We start from the raw sequence: 21,473 nt of genomic DNA, 5'->3' as shown, positions 1-21,473 counted from the left end.
TTGCTTTATGCACTTAGACCCTAGATGCTGTCAACCATTCCAGGAACACATTAGTGGCCATAGGTGTACCACTCCTGGGTAAGTGAGATGCTTCAGCCTTTTGATGATTGGCTGTGTCAAAAGGTAACCTCCCTGAGGCTGGAGGTGGGGGGAACCCCACCTGGTTATTTTTAAGGGATCTTTGTAAGGTTCTACACAGTAGGTTTAGTACAAATGTGTTAATTCCTGGATGCAGTTGCTCTTTGCATCTGTGAAGCTTCCGGTGTAGAGCCACTTTGGTGCACTGAACGTTTAATTAGAATCAGAACAGGTTGCATGTAAACCTTGGGAACATCAATGTCTGTGGAGGGTGTCAGAGCCTCTAGAAATGGAGTTGTAGACTGTTGTGAGCTACCCTGTAGGTGCTGGGAATTGAACCTGGGTCCTTTGGAGAATCAGCCAGTGCTTGTAACTGCTGAGCCATCTCTCTAGTTCCAGAACTCCCTTTCTATCCCCACTCCTTGATAGCCAGTGATCTACTTTAAATTATTTTCCTTGGGCAGGTGTCCAAAACGGAGGAATATTTTAAAATTACTTAGGAATCTAGTTTGGTGGTGGTGGTAGGTTTTTTGTTTTTTCCTTTTCTTTTTAAGAAAGCATATTTGCCTTCTTTCCTCCATGTCTGTACCAAACCCACCAGGAATAGGCACTGTATTTTGCTCTGTTGTTAACACCATAGTTTTCCTGTTCAGCATCAAATGCCAGCATATCTCATGAAGGTATAAAACCCATATGCTTGCTAGCCACACTTGCCTTTCCTGTAGGGTTCCTCTGGGAACAGTATGGCTTTCTCACTCACTCCCCACCTTGCATCCCTACCTTCTGCCTTTCATGCATGGTGAAAGGTCTCAGCCAAACCCAGTAGAAGTGTACTTTCTGTCTTCTCAGAGTAGGGTGGGGGGTTTGGGAGGAGTTTCTGAGTAAAGGTGTGGTTGTTTTCTTTTTAAGATCTAGAAAGGATTTCGTAGGCCAGAGAATGGAGCTTTCAAAGTGTCCTGTTTACCCACTCCCCAAAGCTGGTTTCCCAGTTAGTCATTTAGCAGTGTAATCAGATGGTGTTTGTTTAGGGCTAAGGGATCGGAAAGCTTTCCCAAGAGAAGAGAGCTAGCTTAGCTTGCTTAGTGGCATTGTTGGCATGGCAGCCTCTTGCCCTGGGAACCCACCATGAATGCAGTTGTTAGATGAGCACTTGAGCTGACCACACTAGCAGATGTTTCTTTTCTGATATTTAAATTTCTCACTGGACTTTGCTTGCACTTATTCTGTTAGACCGACCCAGGTCTGAAGGATCTTGACACTGGCACTCTTGTCACTGGCCACCTCTATTCCATAGTTAATTTTCCCTGAGCGTACATACCCAGATGAACCTGTGGGGTCACAGTGTGGCAAGAGTTAAGTCTCCTCACAGGCTGTCTGCTTCCTTTCAGAGCGGATGAATAGGCTGTTCTTACAAGACGTTTAGAAGAGGCCCTTGAGGTTGGAAAGAGACTGGAGGAAGCTATGCTGCCCTGACTCCTAGCTGAGAAGTGGGCCTGCTCTTGTATCACAGCGACTATGGTGGCTCTAGTGTCTTTCTGTGCCCTCAGCTCTTGTGGTTGAGGGCCTTGTCCAGTCCAGCTGCTTCCTCCTAAGGGCTCATCTAGCCGGTAGAGTCTGACACACAGCCTTTTGTTTCCGTGTTGCTTGTGCCTGACAGTGTAGCTCTCCTGCTCACGAGGCAGAGCCCTTACCTCTTTCTTCATTTGTTTTTAGGAAACCCTACCTGTTTGTCATGCTGGAGATGGGAGGAGCCTAGGTCCTGTGCTTCACTAAATCGATAATAAGTAGCCAAATCTGTCCCCTTTTTATTTTACTCTTGTCTGTCGTCTGTGCCACCAGCTTCTCTTTGGTTCCATCTCTATTCCATAGTGGTGGAAGATGGCTGTCCCTCCCCTCTCTAGGAGTGTGCTGCTCCCTTGCCTGATCACATTTTTTATCCTCCTAACCCTTGCTCCCCTCACTGATGGTTGATGGCTTCCCTTTATCTGTGACCTGTTTGCCTGCACTTAAACTAGTGACCCTGGGTCCTCTTCAGTTGCTGCCTTTGCTCTTCCTTCCAGATAGCTTACCCTCATAGCACCTCAGAGTCTCATTTCTCCTCCTTTCCTGTGGTTTCCAGTCAGCCGCCTTTCCTCCTAACTGCTCAAGCACAGCACACACACCTTAAGGCAAAGGCCTTTAGACAGTTTGAGTTCCTGGCTGTGTGCCACTCTCTGGGTTACTTAACAGCACTATTCAGTTCTTCAAAGCAACGCTCTTCTGGTTTTTCCACCGAGCATCCTCCGCCTGTCCCTGGTCAGCTCTTCTCACTTGCCTTTCTCAGCCTTACATGCCCAGAACATGTAATCAGTCTCTGCCCCACTCTGGCTCTGTGTATTTCTAGTACATCAAACACTCCTAAATCTCCATCTTCTGCCTAGATGTACACACATGGCCATGCATGTGCCATAGGCCTGACACTTGATTTTTAATCGACTTAACTCACATATCAAGTAAGGTTATCATGATAAAGTCCTGCTTCCTTCCCCTGGATTATAGGATTTTTCACGTGGCTCCTGGTAAAGTTGTTTACCTCATCCACTCCCACCCACCCCAGCCTTACTAAGCATCTTGTAGTTTTCTCTCTTCTATAGTGCAGACCATTTGTCTTTGTTTGTTGTTGCAATAAATATTTAAAAATGAAAATGGTTTATCTCTTTACCGACCCTGAGGTCTCACTCCTCAAGACCCTACCCTGATACAGAGCTGTGCGCAGCTCTGGAGCCTGGTCTGAGCCACCACTGCCCAACTCATCTGTGCAATTCTCTTCCCTTGGCGGTTTACTACCGCCTGTTCTCCGCCTCCGTCCCAGGGTATTTCTGTACCCCAAAATCCCACACAACTCTACAGCCCGATAGCTTTTCATACAGGTTTATATGTTCAACTCTCAATCCACAAACCCTTGACACAAGATTACAAAAAATAGACAAAGATACAAACTGCCCTTCATATAAGACCTATAAATTCCTTAGTGTTCATAGCTATTTAATGCCAATTAATATAACCTGGGTGTAGCTGGTCCGTGGGAAACTCCATGTTGCCACAAGTACCTTCACCCTACTTCCTCAGAGCTCTTAGCCCTCTCTACTTCCCTTGCCCCACCCAGTCACTGGCTTTCTTTTATTTTACTTAATTAAAATGGAAAGGTTCAGTTGGAGTCATATGACTAGGCAGCTCTTCTTGGGGAAGTGGAATTAACATTAAAATACAACAACTTCTGGACAATCTACAGTTTGTCTTAGAAAATGCTTCTATTCCAGACTGTCTGGTAAATGCTCCCTGCAGTCACATCAAGATGTGGTCCTTTATCAGTGATCTATTTCTTTGTCTTGCCTCTGCATGTTTGTTCTAGCCCCACTCCCACTTCTCAACCCCCAACCCCATACTTTGTTCAAACCTCCATTAGAGTAAAGTCAACTCTGGTAGGCCATTAACTCCCTGGAGATGGCTCCTGAGCACTGGGAAGGGACATTTATGTGTGTGAGTGCAGAGATTTTCTTCTGTTTTTTTTTTTTTTTTTTTTTTTTTTTTTTTTTTGACAGTCTTATAGGGAGCTCTGACTAGCCCAAGACTTACCACATCAACAGGCTGGCTTTGAGCTCACAGAGGTCACTCAGCCTCCTGAGTACTGCATGCCTAGCTAAGGAGAGGTTTTAATAGAAGTTACTGAGTCATCCATGGTCTTATCCCACGTGGATAGGCCCAGAGAGCCACATGGTAAGCTAGGTTTACACCTTTGCCTTCCCTGAGGAAATTGTAGTAAAATGCATTTTTACAGTGCAAACAAGCAACTAACTAATATGTGTTGAGTGCTTTACTGTCCTGTAGAGTGTCAGAGGACAAACAGGAAGTACAGAGGAGGTGTCACAGAACTGGACAGCACAGCCCACAGGCAGTAGAGCAGGACAGGGCTCTGTGCCCTCCCTGTCTGCGTGCATTCAGACATGTCAATGTGTGATTTAAAGAACCGTAGAGCTCCCTTTTCACGGAATTCCACTCATGGTCTTGTCAACAAAAAACTCATTCACACTGTGTGTGGTGGCACACTTGGGAAGTGGAGGCAGGAGCTTGAGGAATTCTAAAACATCGTGGCTATGTAGCAAGTTCAAGAACTGCCTAGGCTCCTTGAGACCCTGCCTTAAAACAAACAGGTCCTACAGAAACTCATTTCCTTTCAATCTGATGCATGTGTGAATGGTCTTTATCACACCATGTGTGCTATGAGTTTGCAGTGAGGCAGACTGGGTTTCTTACCTGGTAACTTAAACGTAAGTGACAGAAGGACAGATGGTGTTGGTGTGTGCCTAGCCAAGATGGCTTGACTAGTCAACAACCCTTTCAAGCCACCAGGGCCTGGACACTGTCACGATCCCTTTTCTCACGGGAGTTGTGGTCAGGGAGTCAGGTGCTAATCCAAGGTACCTATAGAAGAAAATGACCTACATCATGGGTGTGTCAGAGCCGTGTGAGAAAGTCTACAACATTCTGGAGAAGTCAGGACATCTAAAGTCGTAACCCATGGGACCCTGCCCTCTCCCTTCTTCCCTGCTGTACCTTGCCTATAAAATGACCAGTGTTAGACTGATTTGCCTCTTAGTTCCTTTCTATTTCTATCTTTGAACCCTGAAAATGCCTTCGTTAAAAAGGGACAATGCAGGGAGTATCCATTTGTGTGTGTATTATTGGATAACAACACTAGGTGTTTATTCCAGTATCTGTGTGAGCAGAGCTCACATTTGTTACCTGCAGAGCACTGGGGTCCAGTATAGACACTGGGAGGTAGTACCCCCTGCCCTCTGAGCTAAAGTGTGTGAGCGGAAAGTAAATGATCTATGTAGGAACCTTCTAGAAGTGCTGCAGGGCTAGTGAGATGGCTTAGCTCTGAAAAAGAGCTCTTGTAGAGTATCTGAGTTGTTCCTAACACTTGTTAGGCAGCTCACAACCTCCTGTAACTCTAGCTCCCTCTCCTGGCCTTTATGGTTCCTGCACACATGTGACACTGACTCACACAGACACATGTACATATAAATAAGGTGAAGCTTTAAAAGAACAGTGCAATCATCGAAGCTCAGCAAAGCAGGAGTGTGGATTAAGATAGTACTTGTATAGGCTAGTGAGAGCGAAAGTCAAAAGATAACATGGTTTAAGGATAAGACCAAGGATTTAGCGTCAGAGATCTGGGCTTTTACAGTCTTAGCTTTCTAGTTAGTCTCTGGGTGTTGGCTGTATGTTCTTTAGGTCTGGCTGGTTTACATACTTTTTTGGTTTTCCAAGATGGGGTTTCTCTTTGTAGTGTTGGTTCACTCATAGGCTGGCCTCAAACTCAGAGATCCACCTTCCTCTGCCTCAGTCTTTGTCTCTGCCTCCTGAGTGCTGGGATTAAAGGCATGCGGTTCATATACTTTTTTTTTTTTTCCAGAGAACTTGCTCTATTGCCCAGGCTCGTTACCCTCTTCTGTCTCAACTAGTTAGGTAGCTGGGACTACCGGTGTATGTCACTGTGTCTGGCTTTGCCCGTTTATAGTACACGCCTCCCCCCCCCCCCCCCCATGGTTAGTGTGTGCAAGAGAGAAAGAAAGTTCTTTCTGAGCTTCAGGGCAAAGTAATGCCCTTGAATAAAGTGAGGGTTAAGCTGGTTGTAATTGTAAGGTAAGCGTGTTTTAATGAAGCAAGATTTCAGATTAAACCAGTCTGGACGAGGCAACCTTTTATACCAGTATGGTATCTCACCTTGCTCTGGCAGATCAAATGTCCTCAACATTTGGAACATGAACTCTGGTGGTAGATGGTGGTGCAACCTTCCATGGCCCCTGAGTTACAGCCTCGTACTCACTGGTGTGGAGCACATATCCTGCCTTGCCTGTGCACACAGGGAAAAAAAACGGCAGTAAGGTACATCTAAACTCTTCCCTCTTCCTGTCCTGTGCCAGATTTTATCATGTGGGCATCCTGCTGCAACTGGTTCTGCTTGGATGGACAGCCTGAGGAGGCACCACCACCACAGGGAGCCAGGACACAAGCCTATTCCAACCCTGGGTACAGCTCCTTCCCTTCCCCCACAGGCTCGGAACCTAGCTGCAAGGCCTGTGGGGTCCATTTCGCAAGCACAACCCGGAAGGTAAGTGACATTGCACCATGACCCCAGGACCTCAGGCCAGCTACCTGATCTCTACCTCTGTGGTGCTGGGGACCCAGGCCTGTCCTAGAATGCTCAAGAACAGCTGTTCCAAGTGAAGGCAGCATCTCAGAATAGACCCCTAAACTCAGACAGCAGCTTTACTGCTCACCAGCTGTATGACGGAATCCTGTCTGTGAGGCGCCCTTTCTAGTGGTGGGAATGAAGTGAAGCCACTGAGTGCTCAGTACTCTGCTGCAAACATGGCAAGTGTTGGCTCTTAACTGTCACTTACAGACTGTCTGTAGACTAACCTTGTCCTCATTATCAGAAGCCTGTCATGGCTTCCGGAGAGCCAGGAAAACCCCTGCAGAGAACCTGGAGCCTGCTTACTGGCACACCAACAGTGGGCTGCTGTATGGGTGTTTGGATGAAATACCCTCAGGCAGCACATGTCCTGCGGAACAAGAGGTTTGAAAATGGTGACAATGGAAAACCAAGGCGAAGTGATTCTTTTTAAGCTTTCTACTGTGCGTGAGAGACTGTCGAAGGTTTACCTTGGTGGTGAACCTTACCTGATTTGGTGATTTTTGAGGTAATTCTGAGCTACCTAGTGAAACGCTGTTTCAAAAAAAAAAAAAGAACAAAAAATTTAGACTTAAAATTTTACTAAGACTTTGTGGTTTTGTTGTTGTTGGGACAGGGTCTTAACTCTGTAACCTAAGCTAGCCTCAACCTCACTGTCTTAATCTAGCTGACCCAAGTGCTGGGATTACATGTGTGAGGTATACCACTATACCTAGCTTAGATTTTTGTTTGTTTTTTTGAGACAGGGTTTCTCTATATAGAGCCCTGGCTGTCTTGCTGTGTAGACCAGGTTGGCCTTGAACTCACATAGATCCACCTGCTTCTGCCTCTTGAGTGCTGGGACTAAAGGTGTGCACCACCACCACCCAGCAGATTTTTATTTCTTTGTTTGTTTGTTTATTATGTATGCCTGTAGGCCAGAAGAGGGTACCGGATCTCGTACAGATGGTTGTGAGCCACTGTGTGGTTTCTGGAAATTGAACTCAGGACCTCTGGAAGATGAATCAGTGTTCTTAACCTCTGAGCCTATATATAAATCTCCAGCTATATATATAAATTTAGCTTTTTTTTTTTGTTTCTTTCTTTCATTTAATCCTCACAATAACTATAGTGGCTTTAGAAACTACCAAAGCCGTTTTTACAAGTGACAAAATTTTAGAATTTAAAATTAAAAAAAGAAGGCTAGAGAGATGGCTCAGCGGTTAAGAGCAATAATTGCTCTTCCAGAGGTCTTGAGTTCAATTCCTAGCAACCACATAGTGGTTCACAACCATCTATAATGGGATCCAATGCTCTCTTCTGGTGTGTCTGAAGACAGCTACAGTGTACTCATATATGTAAAATAAATAAATATTAAAAAAAAAAAACCTGGCCCTTAAAAAAAATGTACATGTCAGGTTCCTGACAAGAGACATCAGCATGGTCATTCTTTTCCCCACAAACAATACTTCACTATCTAAGCACTAGAGCCAGGATTTAAACTCAGATCCTAGACTTGAGCAGAGGTCAGGGCCCAGGTTCTCATGAACATGGGGATGGTTAAAATTTCTATCCTCCCACACTGGGAATAGGTGCTAAAATCCAGCTGGTGTCAGACATTACCTGGGCTAGGTGGATGGGGATGAAGGAGAGGCTATCTCTGCTTCAGGAGCTTGCAGCAGGACAGAGAGGTCAAGGCAGGGTACACATAGTCAGGCAGAGAAACGCCACTCCATGGGGGAGACAGACAGATCCCAGTTTGGATGATGAGAGAGGTTATTGGTACAATATTTTCTTGCTCTAAATTGTAAATTAATTTTGTGCAATTCACAGTGAATTTTGTAAATGTTAAGGATGATTTCCGCTGCAAGTATTTTTCATTTGTAATTTCACGCTTAAATGGATTGGCCTTCTTTGAAGAGTTTGGCATTTCCTAGGATAGGCTTCTTTACAGGAGACTTTAGGATAGCTTCTCTACAAGTAGTTGAATTGTCTTGATTATGTGAATCCTGCCGTTGTTTTCTTCCTTCCTCCTCCCTCCCCCACTTTCTTTCTTTCTCTCTTTTTTGGCTTTGTGGTAACTATTTTCCACATGCTCACTGGGTGTAAAACACTCAGCACACTTGTAGAGAGAATACAGGTAAGGTATGTTCCTTGTGTCCCCAGGGTTTTCAGTCCTGGAGAGAAGGGGCAGTTTTGTCACAAGGTAGCTGTCCCATCATTTGTACTGGTGATGCCCGGTTGTGGTGTTGCAGTGGCCTAACGGTTTCAGAGTGAGTTCTGGTCTCTTCAGTTGGACAAGCATGAGGCGGTGGGGAGGCTGTACTCGGTTGGGACTTGGGCATAGTATTCAGATTCAGAGCAGAAGAGGGGCCTTTTGTTGAGAAGAGCTGAGATGGACCTGGAAGGGAAAGAGAGAAATAGGGGACGATGCCTTCCTCTCTGCCTGGTGTGTGTGTGTGCGCGGGTGTGCGTACACACATACATATATAGGCGATGGTTCCGGAGCCAGCAGGATGAGAGTATGGGCCTGTGCACTGCTAGGGAGTTTGTTTCAGGCCAGCCTGGTGAAGGGGAAAGCTGAGGTGGGGTGGGTGGGGGGTACGTATGCCTGGTCAAGTCTGGCGCTAGTTAGTTCTTGATGAAGGTGTCTCAGGACAGGCCCAGAACCTTTTCCTTGTTGTTCTGGCATGACCCATTTGTTAGGATTCACACAGGCCTTTTCTTTGCTCATTCTCTCCTCCTTTGTTGATAGCCTCCCTTCCTCTCCTCTCTTCTCCCTCCCCTCCCCTCCTTCCTTCCCTCCTTCCATCCCCTTCTCTCCTCTCTCTCTCCTTCTCTCCCTCCTCTGCCACCACCCTCAAGGATTTTAGCCTCAAGCTCTTCCCTCCGCCTTTGGAACGGTTTCAGGGGCAGGTTTGCTGCAGAGATCCCACTGGGCAGGGGCAGCAGAGACTGGGTTCTCATTCTTCCCTTCTCATCTTGCATCCAGAAGCTACACACATTTGAAGAAGAGAGATATTTGGATCTGGCTGATTGAGCAACACAAGCTTCATAGCTATGCCAAGCTGGGTCTTGTCAAAGTGCATTGACTTAGGTAACATTCCACAGGCATTGTACACCCCGAATACTCACAACTCCTGTTTTCCACCTGCATGGCTGCTGGTCACAACTGTTCCTTTTTGGTGTGGCCACATGTCCTTTTAGGTCTCTGCACAGCTTACTTACTGTCTGGTCATAGCAGAGTAGAGAGGGCACTGGGGTGTGTCCCCATGGCCCAAGTTTCCATGCTTTGTCTGGGCTGTGTGGATGACATGTAGACAAGCACTAATGAGAACTCTCTTAACCATTCGGACTCTTTAGCCCCACAGAAAGGTGGCCCTGCCCCTGCCTCTGAGCCTCTGTCTTGGGAGTCCTTTTTGTAGCTGAACAGCTTTGCATATTGAGAGAAAAAGATGCAGAACACGAATGCTAATGTAACAGCTAAGCGACCATGAAATGAAAATTTCCTGACCTCTTGAGCACGTGCCCAGAATGTTCAGGAATGACCTCTTAGGAGACTGTCTGGCTCCAGCTGAGCTCAGATATCAGTGTGATTGCACAGTCTGCAGCTTGGGCAACCTTGGCGTGCTGTCTGTAACTATGGTAGTGGCTGTGCCAGGCAGTGCCAGCTTGCGGGGCAGTCACACTTGTTTCTAAACTGACACACTGTATGCTTTCACGAAGGAGAGATGCTAGCATCCCTGTCCCTTGTCCTATCTAAATATTTATTTGGAAATGACCTCATACGTCTACTTCCAAGCAGTCTGAATGGCCTTGCTGGAGCAGGGAAACCTTCAAGCACCCTCTGTGGACAGAGTACTGATTAGGAAGTAGGAAGTCAGGTCTCTGGTTCGGTCCTGTGGCTGCTTGTGTGGGACTCAGCAAGGCACTGTGGCCACCTGGGCTGGCATGATTGAGGCCACTGGACTAGTCCCAGCTCTGTCTTTACTACCTGACCTTGAATATAATTCTCCATCCCCTGATTCTGTGTGAGTGAGGGAAGGACACTAATACCTTGTAAAGGGCTTTGATAATAAAGTGACAAGCGGATCTTCCTGTAGCATCACAATAGATTCTGTTGACACCAGCGTTAATAGCTGTCAGCTGGGCATGATGACACATGCCTGTCAGCTCAGCTTTTGCTGCACAGTGAGACCCTATCGCAAAAACCCTGGAGATGTAGCTCAGTGGTAGGTCACTTGCCTAGCTTGCAAAAGGTCCTCAAAGCAACCAGATTCAGCAACAGCAGAAACTAACCTCCATAATCCTCAGCAGTGTGACAGAAAGGGGCACAGGTCTCCTTAGGACCTGCTGTGTATCAGGTGTGACTCGATGTATTGATTGTCTCTCTCCACAATGACCTTGGGAGAGGAACCCTGTTTTCACCTGCTTCTTACAGTAGGGAAAAGCGGCAGATAGCCCCCCACAACATACCCAGGATGACTCTAAGGCATTTGAAATGGAAACTTGAATAAAAAGGCAGAGCCCTTGTATTCCAAATATGGTGTTGCTATTAATTGATCCAGGTTTGTGGTGTGTGTGTGTGTGTGTGTGTGTGTGTGTGTGTGTGTGTGTGTGTGTGTGTGTGTGAATTAAAAGCCACATAAGCCTTAAATGAAATTATAAATGTAAATGATTGTGTTGCGTTTACACATAGTATATAAATGTCAGGTTTCCTGTTGGAGGATGCAGGCATGGGCCTGTCACCTCCAAGTGGCCTTTAATCTGAAAGCCGAAGTGTGGCTCATACCTTGGATCCTGGGAACAGCTGAAGAGAGCAGGAGCCACTGTGGGATGTCCTGCTGGCTGCTGGAGGCCTTGCAGCCCCTTTGCTTTCTGACTTGTTCCTTCAAGCTGACATGCATTCCTGTCTCTTGCTCTAAGCAGCAGACCTGCTTGGACTGTAAGAAAAACTTCTGCATGACTTGTTCGAGCCAAGAGAGGAATGGGCCACGCCTCTGCCTTCTCTGCCTACGCTTCCGAGCCACGGCCTTTCAGCGGGAGGAACTCATGAAGATGAAGGTGAAGGACCTGAGGGACTATCTCAGCCTCCATGACATCTCTACCGAAATGTGTCGGGAGAAAGAAGAGCTGGTGTTTCTGGTGCTTGGCCAGCAGCCTGTAATCTCTGAGGTGGACAGGGCTCGAGCTCCTACCTTGCCCCAGGCCTTCCCTGAGCAGCAGGCCTTCCTGACCCAGCCTCAGACCAGCGCCGTACCTCCTACCTCACCTGACCTCCCTTCTTCACCTGCACAAGTCACCTCTGTTTCCTTGGCTCCGGATCAGGAAACCCAGCAGGTAGGACCCACCATGCAGCCCCTTCACCTGTGTCAGCTCCGGGACTCTTTTTCCTTCCCCACTGCGCTGTCAAGTATAATGTCTGGATGGTGTAAAGCCTTTTCGCTTGTTGATTCTAGAAGTGATGTTTTCTGATCATTAGGCTCAAGCTCTGGCTTCAGGGATGGTAGGCCCAGTGCCATGTTTTTGTGTGGTTTGTTTGTGATAACTTCATCCCCCTAATTAGACTTTAAAAATGTTTTTGTCATCGCTTCAGAAATACTCTGAGGAAAATCATTATTATCTCTAGTTTGGTTCCAAATTTCCCTCCAGCTTTCTGCCCTTTTGACTGATCTGGTTGAGCAAGGGGAGAGATAGGAAGCATTGGGAAGCACTGGTCACTCTGTAGACCAGACCAGGCTGGCCTTGAAGTCTGTCTGCCTCTGCCTCCTGAGTACTGGGGTAAAATGCATACCCTACCATGCCTGGCTGATTTTTGTTTTCTTCAGCATGGCAGGTTCTCTACTGAACCATAGAACAACCCCACAATTATTGTCTCTGACTCCTTGGTCATCTAGAGCACATTTTGAGCCCAGAACAATGAAAGAAACCCCTTTGGGCTTGCTAGTTTGCAGAGAGGCTCAGCTACCATAGCATGTCTGGAGCACAGAGCTGCTGGGCACGGGGCCTCTCCTTTCCCGCATACGACATGGCTGGCTGGCTGGCTGGCTGGCTGGCTGGCTGTGCTTCTAGTTTACAAGTCACCCCCTATGCCAGGATTGGCGGCTCATTCAGCTCTTAACATTAACACACAAAGACCAACATAATAGCAAAATCTAGCTACAAAACACTCACTTAACTCCTTGCTTGGCCTAAGTCTGTTTTTTCTCTGCAGCTGGTCATTAACGTTTTTCCTGAGCTCTGGCTCTTGCTTGGTCTGTTGCCTGGGTTTTACCTCTTGCTAGACATTCCTTTTTGCTTGGTTTTGGGAGGCATGCTAATGTGTAGTATAGTGAGCAAGGATAAGAACCAGAGGAAATATTTTTCATGAAGAACCTTCAGACAGGTCAGGTATGGTGTTGCATACCCTAATCTCAGCACTTGGGAGATAGAGGCATGCATGTCAAGATTCTGAGGCTAGCTTGGGACTATAAGAGATTATGTCTCAGAAGAGGAAGAAGGTGGGGAGAATGAACAAACCTCCAGGAGATTTTCCATTGTAAACGTCATTTTGTCACTAGCCAGAATTTTCCTGGACCGACAGATCATGCTGTACTATGTGTTATTGGGTACCTCTCCTCCGTGGCATCAGCTTCTATTCTGATGATACCTGAACTTTGCAGAAGGGAAAAGCAGGCATGGGGAAGTTAAATAAGGCTATATGTGGCATAAGCCGCAGTGAGCTGCCCCAGGATGCAAACCTAACAGTTCTAGCCCTACTAGGTTCTGTCCTGCTTTGATGTCCTAGCAGTGTTTGCTAGGGAGGGAACTGTGTGTAATAAGCTGAATAGAGGTCAGATAGATACTAGTTGTAGATTTTTTATTAGCCAGTAGGCAGACTGAAAAGATAAAAGTGTTTGCAGCATGGGTTCCAGGTGCTCTTTGCAGAAAACAAAAGACATTCAAAAGCTGTCTACTCAGAAACAAGCCAGATAAGACCCCAAGGTAGTACCAAGGTGACGGTATGCAGCTGGCCAGTGAGTACCACATCTACATGAAGCTAGGGGGAGGTGAAGGAAGCAGGAGTTGTCTGTGCGGACTGTCGGCTGCATCCCCGCATTTGTGGCTTTCATTGAGTAGGGCGTTATAAGCTCTGCTCCTCATTTCCATTGTAATTGTTTGCCCTCTTGGCAAATGGCTGGAGCTGTCAGGTCACTTTAGTTCCCCAGGTTGTTTCTTCACTGTTCATCCAGGTTCTAGGGGAAAGGCCTGTGAACTCAGCCACAGACGTACCTGTGAACTCAGGTACGTCTGTGGCTGAGTTCACACAGGCCCTTTGCCTGGAGGCAGCTGAGAGGGAGGAGGAGCTAGGGCAGGGTTTATGGCAGAAGTGGTTAATAGAGTTAGGAGGTCGAAATTCTGAGTTGTCTGATTAGGATGGGCCCTTTTAAGAGGGTAGAGAACTAAATAGAATGGAACCCAAGCTGGGGCATTTGTGTTCTGTTGTCTTAGGGTGCGAGGTTCTTATTCATTAAACACATTTAAGCAGCTTCGGATTATGTCATTCCATGTCCTGCTGGTTAGAAAGGACTGCAGACTGTGACTTTGTGTGTTTGTGTGTGTGTGTGTGTGTGTGTGTGTGTGTGTGTGTGTGTGTGTGTGTGTGGGGTGGGGGGCAACTGAGGAGGCCAGGGAGATTGATCCTAATAAGGACGTGAAGGAGGTGTTTGAAAAAACTGGTGGACACTGGTCCAGAGGCAGAACCATGGTAGTGGGTGGAGACTGTGGGGAGGGCATTTGGCGTACTGTTAAGAGATAATGTGGTGGAGAGAAACCTTTCACCTCAGCTGTCTAAGCTGAGCACAAACTAGTGATGGGTGGTGGCTAATACCACCCTCACTGCTGGGCCGGCAGAATTAGCACATTCTTGTACTTGATGCAGCTTTCCCTCCATTGAAATCTGTGTGTATTGTCTGTGGCTGTGAGACTTGCTGTGGTCCTGCTTTGGGAGCCTTGTTTGTAGAGGGAGACAGGAATACACTTTTGGACATTTGTATGAACTGAAAGAGGCTCATGGTTTGTAAGTCACTGGGACATCTCTGTGGATGTGATGGCACCTTTCTCTTCCCACAGGCCATTGGCCATGTGTCTCAGGACCACGAGGAGCCCATCTTCCTGGAGAGCACAGCCAGAGTACCTACTGAGGATGAGACCCAGGTGGGGCCTCTGCTCGGTCTGCACCTTTACCTTTGTTCTTTGCCTGGTCTTCTTGGGAAGTTTCCTAGGAGCTTCAGCAGATTCAGGGGCACTAAGAAGGGTCAGTCTGCAAGGATAGTCCTGAAGTCCTTGAGTCTAGTAGTACTGTTCCAGATTAACTTTTGTTGCTGTCAGCATGAGCAGGCAGATCTGAGTCTACAGTAGAGGCTGGGAAACCTTTTGGCCCATGCTGTGTTCCCAGTTCTTTGGCTTTCTAAGAGCTGCCAGTGGATACACTGTGGGTGCTGCTGTGAACGTCTTGTTCCTGTCCTGTGTGTCTAGGGTGCAGTAGCTACTGTTGGGGAAGGAAGTTAGATGACAAGGCTTTCAGGCCTCAGCCATACAAGGGACTGGTTCTGTGGGGCCATAGAGCTTCGGTGAGCCCATGTATGGAGGAGTCCTGCCAGGGAGTCAGTACTGAGGAGAAGTAGTACCACACTTGGGGTTTCCCCAGGAAACCTGAGTGGTAGGACAGTTGTCTCCTTTGTGGAAGGGTAACAGGTTCGGGATGGTAAACAACTTAAAAAATACTGTCAAGTATTTAGTGGAGGCAGGGGCAATGAGAACCAGCGCCCTCTGGCCCACTAGTGCATGCACGCTTTATGCATATATGTGCCAGTGCGTGGCTGTCCACACAGGGAATCTATTTTGCTGAGTCAAGCAGATACCCTGTGTTTCTGAGCTTGGTCAACAAAGTGTATTCTAATGGGTGCTCTGGTATTCTTTTTTTTTTTTTTTTTTTTTTTTTTTTCTGGTATTCTTGAAAGAGCTTGCAGGACACAAGAGCTTAACCACCTGATCACATCTTTGCCATTTGCAGTCCATTGACTCAGAGGACAGCTTCGTCCCAGGCCGGAGGGCCTCGCTGTCTGACCTGACCCACCTGGAGGACATTGAAGGCCTGACTGTGCGGCAGCTGAAGGAGATCCTGGCCCGAAACTTCGTCAACTATAAGGGCTGCTGTGAGAAATGGGAGCTCATGGAGAGGGTGACACGGCTGTACAAGGATCAGAAAGGACTCCAGCACCTGGGTGAGGGCTGTCAGGGTGAACAGAGCTCTCTTCGGCCATCCCACATGTGGTCAGCCTCAGGGGAAGTCAGCCTACACATTTGTACTTCTCATGCACCGAGACTGGGGACAGGCATTGAATACACAGTTCACTCCTCAGAGCAGCCAGGATTCAAAATGAGGAGCTTCTAAAGCTTGTGTCTTCCTGCCACGTGACACCCACTCCATCCACATTCCTACCACCAACACTATTTCATTTGAATCACTTTGGGGCTGGAAAGCAAATTTTGGAAGCATGTAGTGCTCCTGGCCTTTCCTCTGTTTACTTCCCAAAGCGTTTTGCATGGAGTCATTTCAGATGCCCCATACTATCCTTAGACTGATCCATTGCAGGTGTTTTACTATTAAATGCAGAGACATCCTGCAGAAGAGAAACTTGTCTAGGCAAGCACTCTACCATAAAGCTGCATTCCCAGAACAATAGCAGTAACTTGGGTTTTCTTCCCTGGTATTGGGGACCCAGGGTCTTGCTCCATGTACTAAGCAAGCTTTCAATTATTGTTTGGTTTAGTTTTTAACACAGAACTCTCATCTTCCTTTCTCATCACCAGCTGGTTTCGTTCTTCGAGCATTTTGATTCCTTGTATGATAAATGGCTATTAAAGCCAAGCTTCAGGCTGTCCTCTAACAAAATTGATTAATTTAAATTGAACTGAGTTAGGGGAAGTCTCATTGCACTGGTTATAGATTCGGGGATTTACAAGGAGTCTGTTTTCCCATTGGGATTATCTCAGGAGTTTTCTAAGAATCCCAAAGACATTGGGAATAGTTTTTAAATTCTTGGTCTCTCTGTTTCTGGTTGGCCAGAAACTCCTATAGAGATTAGGTTGGCCTCAGTCTCATAGAGGATCCACCAGCCTGTGCCTCTTCACATGCTTAGGATTGAAGGTGTGCACTATACCCTGTCCTGTGCTGCTGCTTTTTTAAAGACATAGTCTCACTATATAGCTCAGGCTGGCCTGGAGCACCTCAGTCTCTTGTGCTGGGATCACAGGCATGTACCACCATGCCTGGCAACAACATGACTTCATGTGGGAACTTTGTCTAGAATCCTTGGCTCATAGAAATAGTCAAATTCTACATTCTTTTTTTAAACCTCATTAATGGCTTCAGAGGCAGCAATAAAGGATATTGTGTATGTGCAGTGTCCTCAGCTGACACTGTAGTCACTGTAGACCAGTGGCTCTGCTTTTCTCAGAACAAAGCAGATGGAACAGCTTTGTTCCTCCGTGTGACTTCTCTGCACACAGTGAGTGAGGAAAGCGAATGTCTGTCAGGACTCCAGCTAGGTCCTGTCCTCAGCGCAGAGCTGACTGGGGTTAGTGACAGCAGGGTGATGGGAGGCGACCCTTGTGCCGCCAGACTCCTACTTATACATCATTTTTTTTCCTTTTCAGTGTCTGGTAACGAAGACCAAAACGGTATGTAATTGTTACTGTTAAGGACAGGCTTAGGCTCTTAGCTGTTTTGTGCTTCTGACTTCAGCTCTGATGATGGCTAGTCACCGTTTTAAGAATCCTAGAGAGTCAGGCATTGGCCTTGCCCCACCCCGAGGAAGCAAGTTCATAGCAGCCTAGGGGCTTGGCTGAACTGAAGTAGGTAGGGAGTATCATGCTCAGTTTCCCTGAGCAGTCTGTCTGGAGACATCATTTAAGTTTTATCTTTTGAAGACAGGGTATGTGTGTAGACCAAGCTGGCCTCAGGTGTTTTCCAGCCAAACCAAAAGCACAAGGGTGGTGACCCAAGAGCTCTTTTTGATTGGTAGCTCAGGGGACGAAAGGGGTGTTTTGTAGATGCTCTCTGAGCTCAAAATGCATATCCTTACCTGGCTACCTTAACTCTCAGCAGTAAGGCTGGGAGTTAACTGGGGTTATCCCTCAGAGCACACTTTAGGACTTGGTTGCATGTGGGATATTTTCCCATAGATTGTACCCTTTTGAAAGCCTTGAGGGCTGTGGTTGTAAATTTCCCAAGAGAGAATATTCTCAGTAGTGTTTCATCCTGTAGTGCACTTTAAAACTTTTCAGAAGAATTTATCCTGAAGTGACCCACTGTGCAGAATGGGCAGAGTTGAGCTTTCTCTTTAGTCTCTGAACTCATCTGGGTTAGCCCAACCCACCTCAAAAATACCATGATGAAGTTAATCTACATGTTACCGTCCTTCCTTCTCCACATTCCTTGGGGAATGGGGGATACTGAGTCGAAGTGTTTATTGTCTCTCCTCAGTGAAGTAATGAATGAGTGAAATTCTGTAGCTGACCCCAGCTTGTCTTAAATATTCGTGTACCCTTTAAACCTCTGTATCAAGGCCACCGGTTGAGCACTTACAGCCAGCCACCTGCTGTGGGAAGTGTTCTTTGACTTGATCTATGTTTCATAGTTATATCTGAGTAGCTACATGAAAAATTTCCAGAACCACCAAACTAACAATAAACACACATATACAAGAGGACTTAGGACTTACTTTTTAGACTAGTCCAGAACAGAAAAAAGGACTTAAAAGCAACAGAGAAATGGGGAATTCCCTTGGAGAATTGCCAAGTCTATTTGGGAGCAGTGGCTAGTATGAGAACAGTTTTGTTTTATGGCCACTTAGTTTAGGCCAGTTTGACACACAGGGGATAGGTGGACTTTTGACTATGAAGGCTTTCTTAGTGGAAGTAACTATGTCCAACACTAGAATAAGCCTAAAGTTGGTATTTATTGAGAACTCCATGTACTGGACAGTTAATAGTGTCTTAATAGTCTCTGCTCTTGGAGCCCTTGTCCAGAAGGCCATTATGTCTGCGAGCCTTTCTGATTTGAATGTGGACTATAGCAGCCCTGCGTCCTTGGGCAAGCCACTTAACTCTGGCCTAAGTTGTCTCCTCTGTAAAACCTACTTTAGCACCTCAGGTAACTGACACATGGTAAGCAGTTAGTCAATGTGAGCAGTTATCATTCCCTGGGCAGAATGTTCATTATCAGATGTTTAAAGAATACCTACCATGTGACTCCTGTTTTGGGAATTCAAAGATAAGTATCTGACCTCAAAGCATAAAGCAAATGTTAAGCTAATGATTATTGTCTGAATAAGTTGAATTAGAAGCTCTTAGTCTATTGTGGGGGAATTATCATGTGGATGATAAGCAGTCAGGGGGGTATGAATAAAATTCAGTGGTTGTAGCACCAAAGAGAGCAGTGTATCTGCCCATGTCCTATCAGGAAGCCTTTTCTGAAGCTTAGAGGCAGGTAGATTGTTGGATAACACATGGGGTCCCCCATGATTCTCAGCTTTATTAAATCCGGTCTATGTTTATAGATAAGCCTTAGGATTCTTAATGAACCATTCATAACAGTTCTGTTTATATCCATTTTCTGAGCCAGCTTTATCTTTTCTGCATATTCTGCCTTAAGGGATGTGGTACCTAAGCGGTGTTCACTTGTTCCTTGTCCTGAGTCCTGGGATATTTTTGATATGAAAGTACTGAACTCAAACCTTTCTGTTAGCAGGAGTGGGTGCTCAACAAGCAGCTGGGAGTGGTTTGGTTATTGAGGTTTGGATGGAGCTCTTAGTCTACTATGTATTTGAGGGGGAGTGTGGGTTTGGGGGTTTTCTTAGTGCATGCCCTTATATACAGAGACACAATCTTTTCTTTTCTGTCCATTTGTCTAGGGGGAGCAGTGCCTTCTGGCCTGGAGGAGAACCTGTGTAAGATTTGCATGGACTCACCCATTGACTGTGTTCTCCTGGAGTGTGGCCACATGGTGACTTGTACGAAGTGTGGCAAACGCATGAACGAATGTCCTATCTGCCGGCAGTATGTGATCCGAGCAGTGCATGTCTTCCGGTCCTGAAGGCTAGCATTGGCTTCTTCAGTGCCTTACAGGTCATAGCCCAAGATGTTTGGGCTTGGGGTTGGTCCGATGCACAAGGGCAGTCTATTGTAAGAAACTGGCAGTGTTCTTAAGACTAGGACAAGTGGAGGTGCCTAGCATGCCTGTTTTAGGTGGCAGAGCCCAAAACCAGTGGGAACTGGTTCAGATCACATGGGTGAATGCCTGCTTCTATGATCATTGGGTGGTGATGGTAATCAATGAAGGTCTTTCCAGAACGTGAACCAGTCTTCCTCCTGTCCTAAGACCCTAAGACACGTTTTTCATACACCTGTATACAACTCCTCCTGTTTTGTCAAACAGTCCTGCTGATAATGGTCTCTTTCCTCAACCCCTCTCCCAGAACATTTGGATTTAAATTTCTGGTCTTCCGGGCTTTCTTTTTGTCTTTTAAGTCTTATTTGCCTAAAGCCCATTTGTTTCCATGGACCAAAAATTGTTTATGGTATTTCTTAGGTCAGAATTTGGTAAGTAAGCTGACCTCTAGTGAGGAATTAAGTCTTAAGTGACGTAGAAAAAAACTCTAGGTTTAGTGTTGGGGTTGGAGAGGACCAGTCTCTGACTTGACTGCTGGGAAGTCCTTAAGAGATGGTGGTGTCTCTTTGGGTTTGACTTTGCATCATCCTTAACTTTGGATTTATGGTTCTCATTTCCACCTTTTAAAAACCACCTTAATAATATTTTCTCTTTGAGTTTTAAACTTGCTTACTGAAGGTATAGGAGAACCTTGGCAACTCTGCTCTCCCCTAGCCTGGAGAGTAGACACAGGACAGTGTATGAGGCACTGGAAGGTGCTCAATGAGGTTGGACTGCCTATGGCTGCTGAAGTCTTAATTGCACTCTTCTCAGTTGCTTGGGCAGGTCAGGACGAAGCATTCTTTAAATCATGATCCCAGCCCTCCTGGGGTCTTCACACCACTGACACACTGAAGGGTTTGAGTAATATTTGCTAGAACAGCTCAATAAAGCACAAAACTAGTATCAGAAGAGCTGTGTATCTTCTGTGTGATGAACCCTCAACTTGGCTAACGTTACCCTTCACCATGTAGCTACATGAGACTGGAAGAACCTTCAGAGGATCAAGTAGTTCCATGAAGCTGTTGTCAGAAATGCCGGGCCTACTTACCTCTGCATTCTAAGTCCAGATGACCAGAGTTTAGGTCAAAGTTTTTGTTTTTGTGGGTGTTAGGGATTCAGATCCTTCCACAAAGACTACCTTGTCCTCCCTCCCTGAACAGTGAGTACTGTAGTTTACAATGTCTCCAGTTTAGCACGGCCCACAGATTGCTGCTCCTGGACTCCACTGTGAAACAGGTCTGATCTTGCAGCTCAGTAAGACCTAACAGTAACTTTAAAGCCGGCCCTCCCTTATGACTGCTTCTGAGGCCTTACCTCCCTACCTCCTATACAGGAACAGAAAATACACTGATGGCTGTGGTTAGCAACCCAAGTAACCAGAATCTGTTGTTCCCTTTGGTGTTTCCATTTTGAGGGGGAGAAAACCAAACATGCCCAAACAACTTTTTTATTGTTAAACCAGAAAGTTGGAACCCATTAACATCTCAGGTAGAAAATCTGATTTATTTTTTATTTTTTAAAAAAATACCTGAGCCCCTTTTTCTGTTCTTCACGGATCCTTGGTCGTAATTAATGTGGAAACACGTAATCCTTCAAATTATTCTGTGGATTTTGCTGATTGCGCCAAGATTCAGTTAAGACTTAGTTTTCAAAGATGCTGACTGGTTCATAGGTTGGAATAGCTGGTTCTAAACTAACAAGCTGTAAAGGAATTAATAGTCTATGTTGTACAAATTTGTTGAGATCTCTTGGATGTGTAGCTCCAAGTGCTTACATTAAGATTCTCTTACCTGGGTGTTAAAAAGCATACCCAAATGTGTATTTTTTGTTACAGAGCTCTGCTTTATAATTTTGTAATAAAGTTTAATAAAAAGTTAATCTGTTCCATCTGTTCTTCAGAGACTGCATCCCACATAT

At 46.1% G+C, this 21,473-nt stretch overlaps 1 protein-coding gene across 2 annotated transcripts in view; it reads left to right on the top strand.

Annotated features, from left to right (window-relative positions):
• Positions 1 to 21,429, top strand: part of RFFL (ring finger and FYVE like domain containing E3 ubiquitin protein ligase) — a 62,241-nt gene extending 40,812 nt beyond the window's left edge. Inside the window, exons 2-7 of one of the 2 annotated variants that reach the window (XM_080924559.1) lie at positions 6,048 to 6,235; positions 11,228 to 11,638; positions 14,411 to 14,494; positions 15,354 to 15,564; positions 17,000 to 17,023; positions 19,258 to 21,429. In XM_080924559.1, the coding sequence (XP_080780685.1) occupies positions 6,056 to 6,235; positions 11,228 to 11,638; positions 14,411 to 14,494; positions 15,354 to 15,564; positions 17,000 to 17,023; positions 19,258 to 19,439 (1,092 nt within the window). In that variant the 5' untranslated portion in view covers positions 6,048 to 6,055 and the 3' untranslated portion in view covers positions 19,440 to 21,429. The remainder of the gene's footprint in view (positions 1 to 6,047; positions 6,236 to 11,227; positions 11,639 to 14,410; positions 14,495 to 15,353; positions 15,565 to 16,999; positions 17,024 to 19,257) is intronic. The other variant, XM_080924560.1, reaches the window with a different exon arrangement.
• Positions 21,430 to 21,473: the final 44 nt, after the last annotated feature.

The sequence above is a fragment of the Micromys minutus genome, assembly GCF_963924665.1.
Source record: "Micromys minutus genome assembly, chromosome: 10".
Classification (NCBI taxonomy): domain Eukaryota; kingdom Metazoa; phylum Chordata; class Mammalia; order Rodentia; family Muridae; genus Micromys; species Micromys minutus.
The sequence above is the reverse complement of the archived record's forward strand: the minus strand, read 5'-3'. Positions and strand labels throughout refer to the sequence as shown.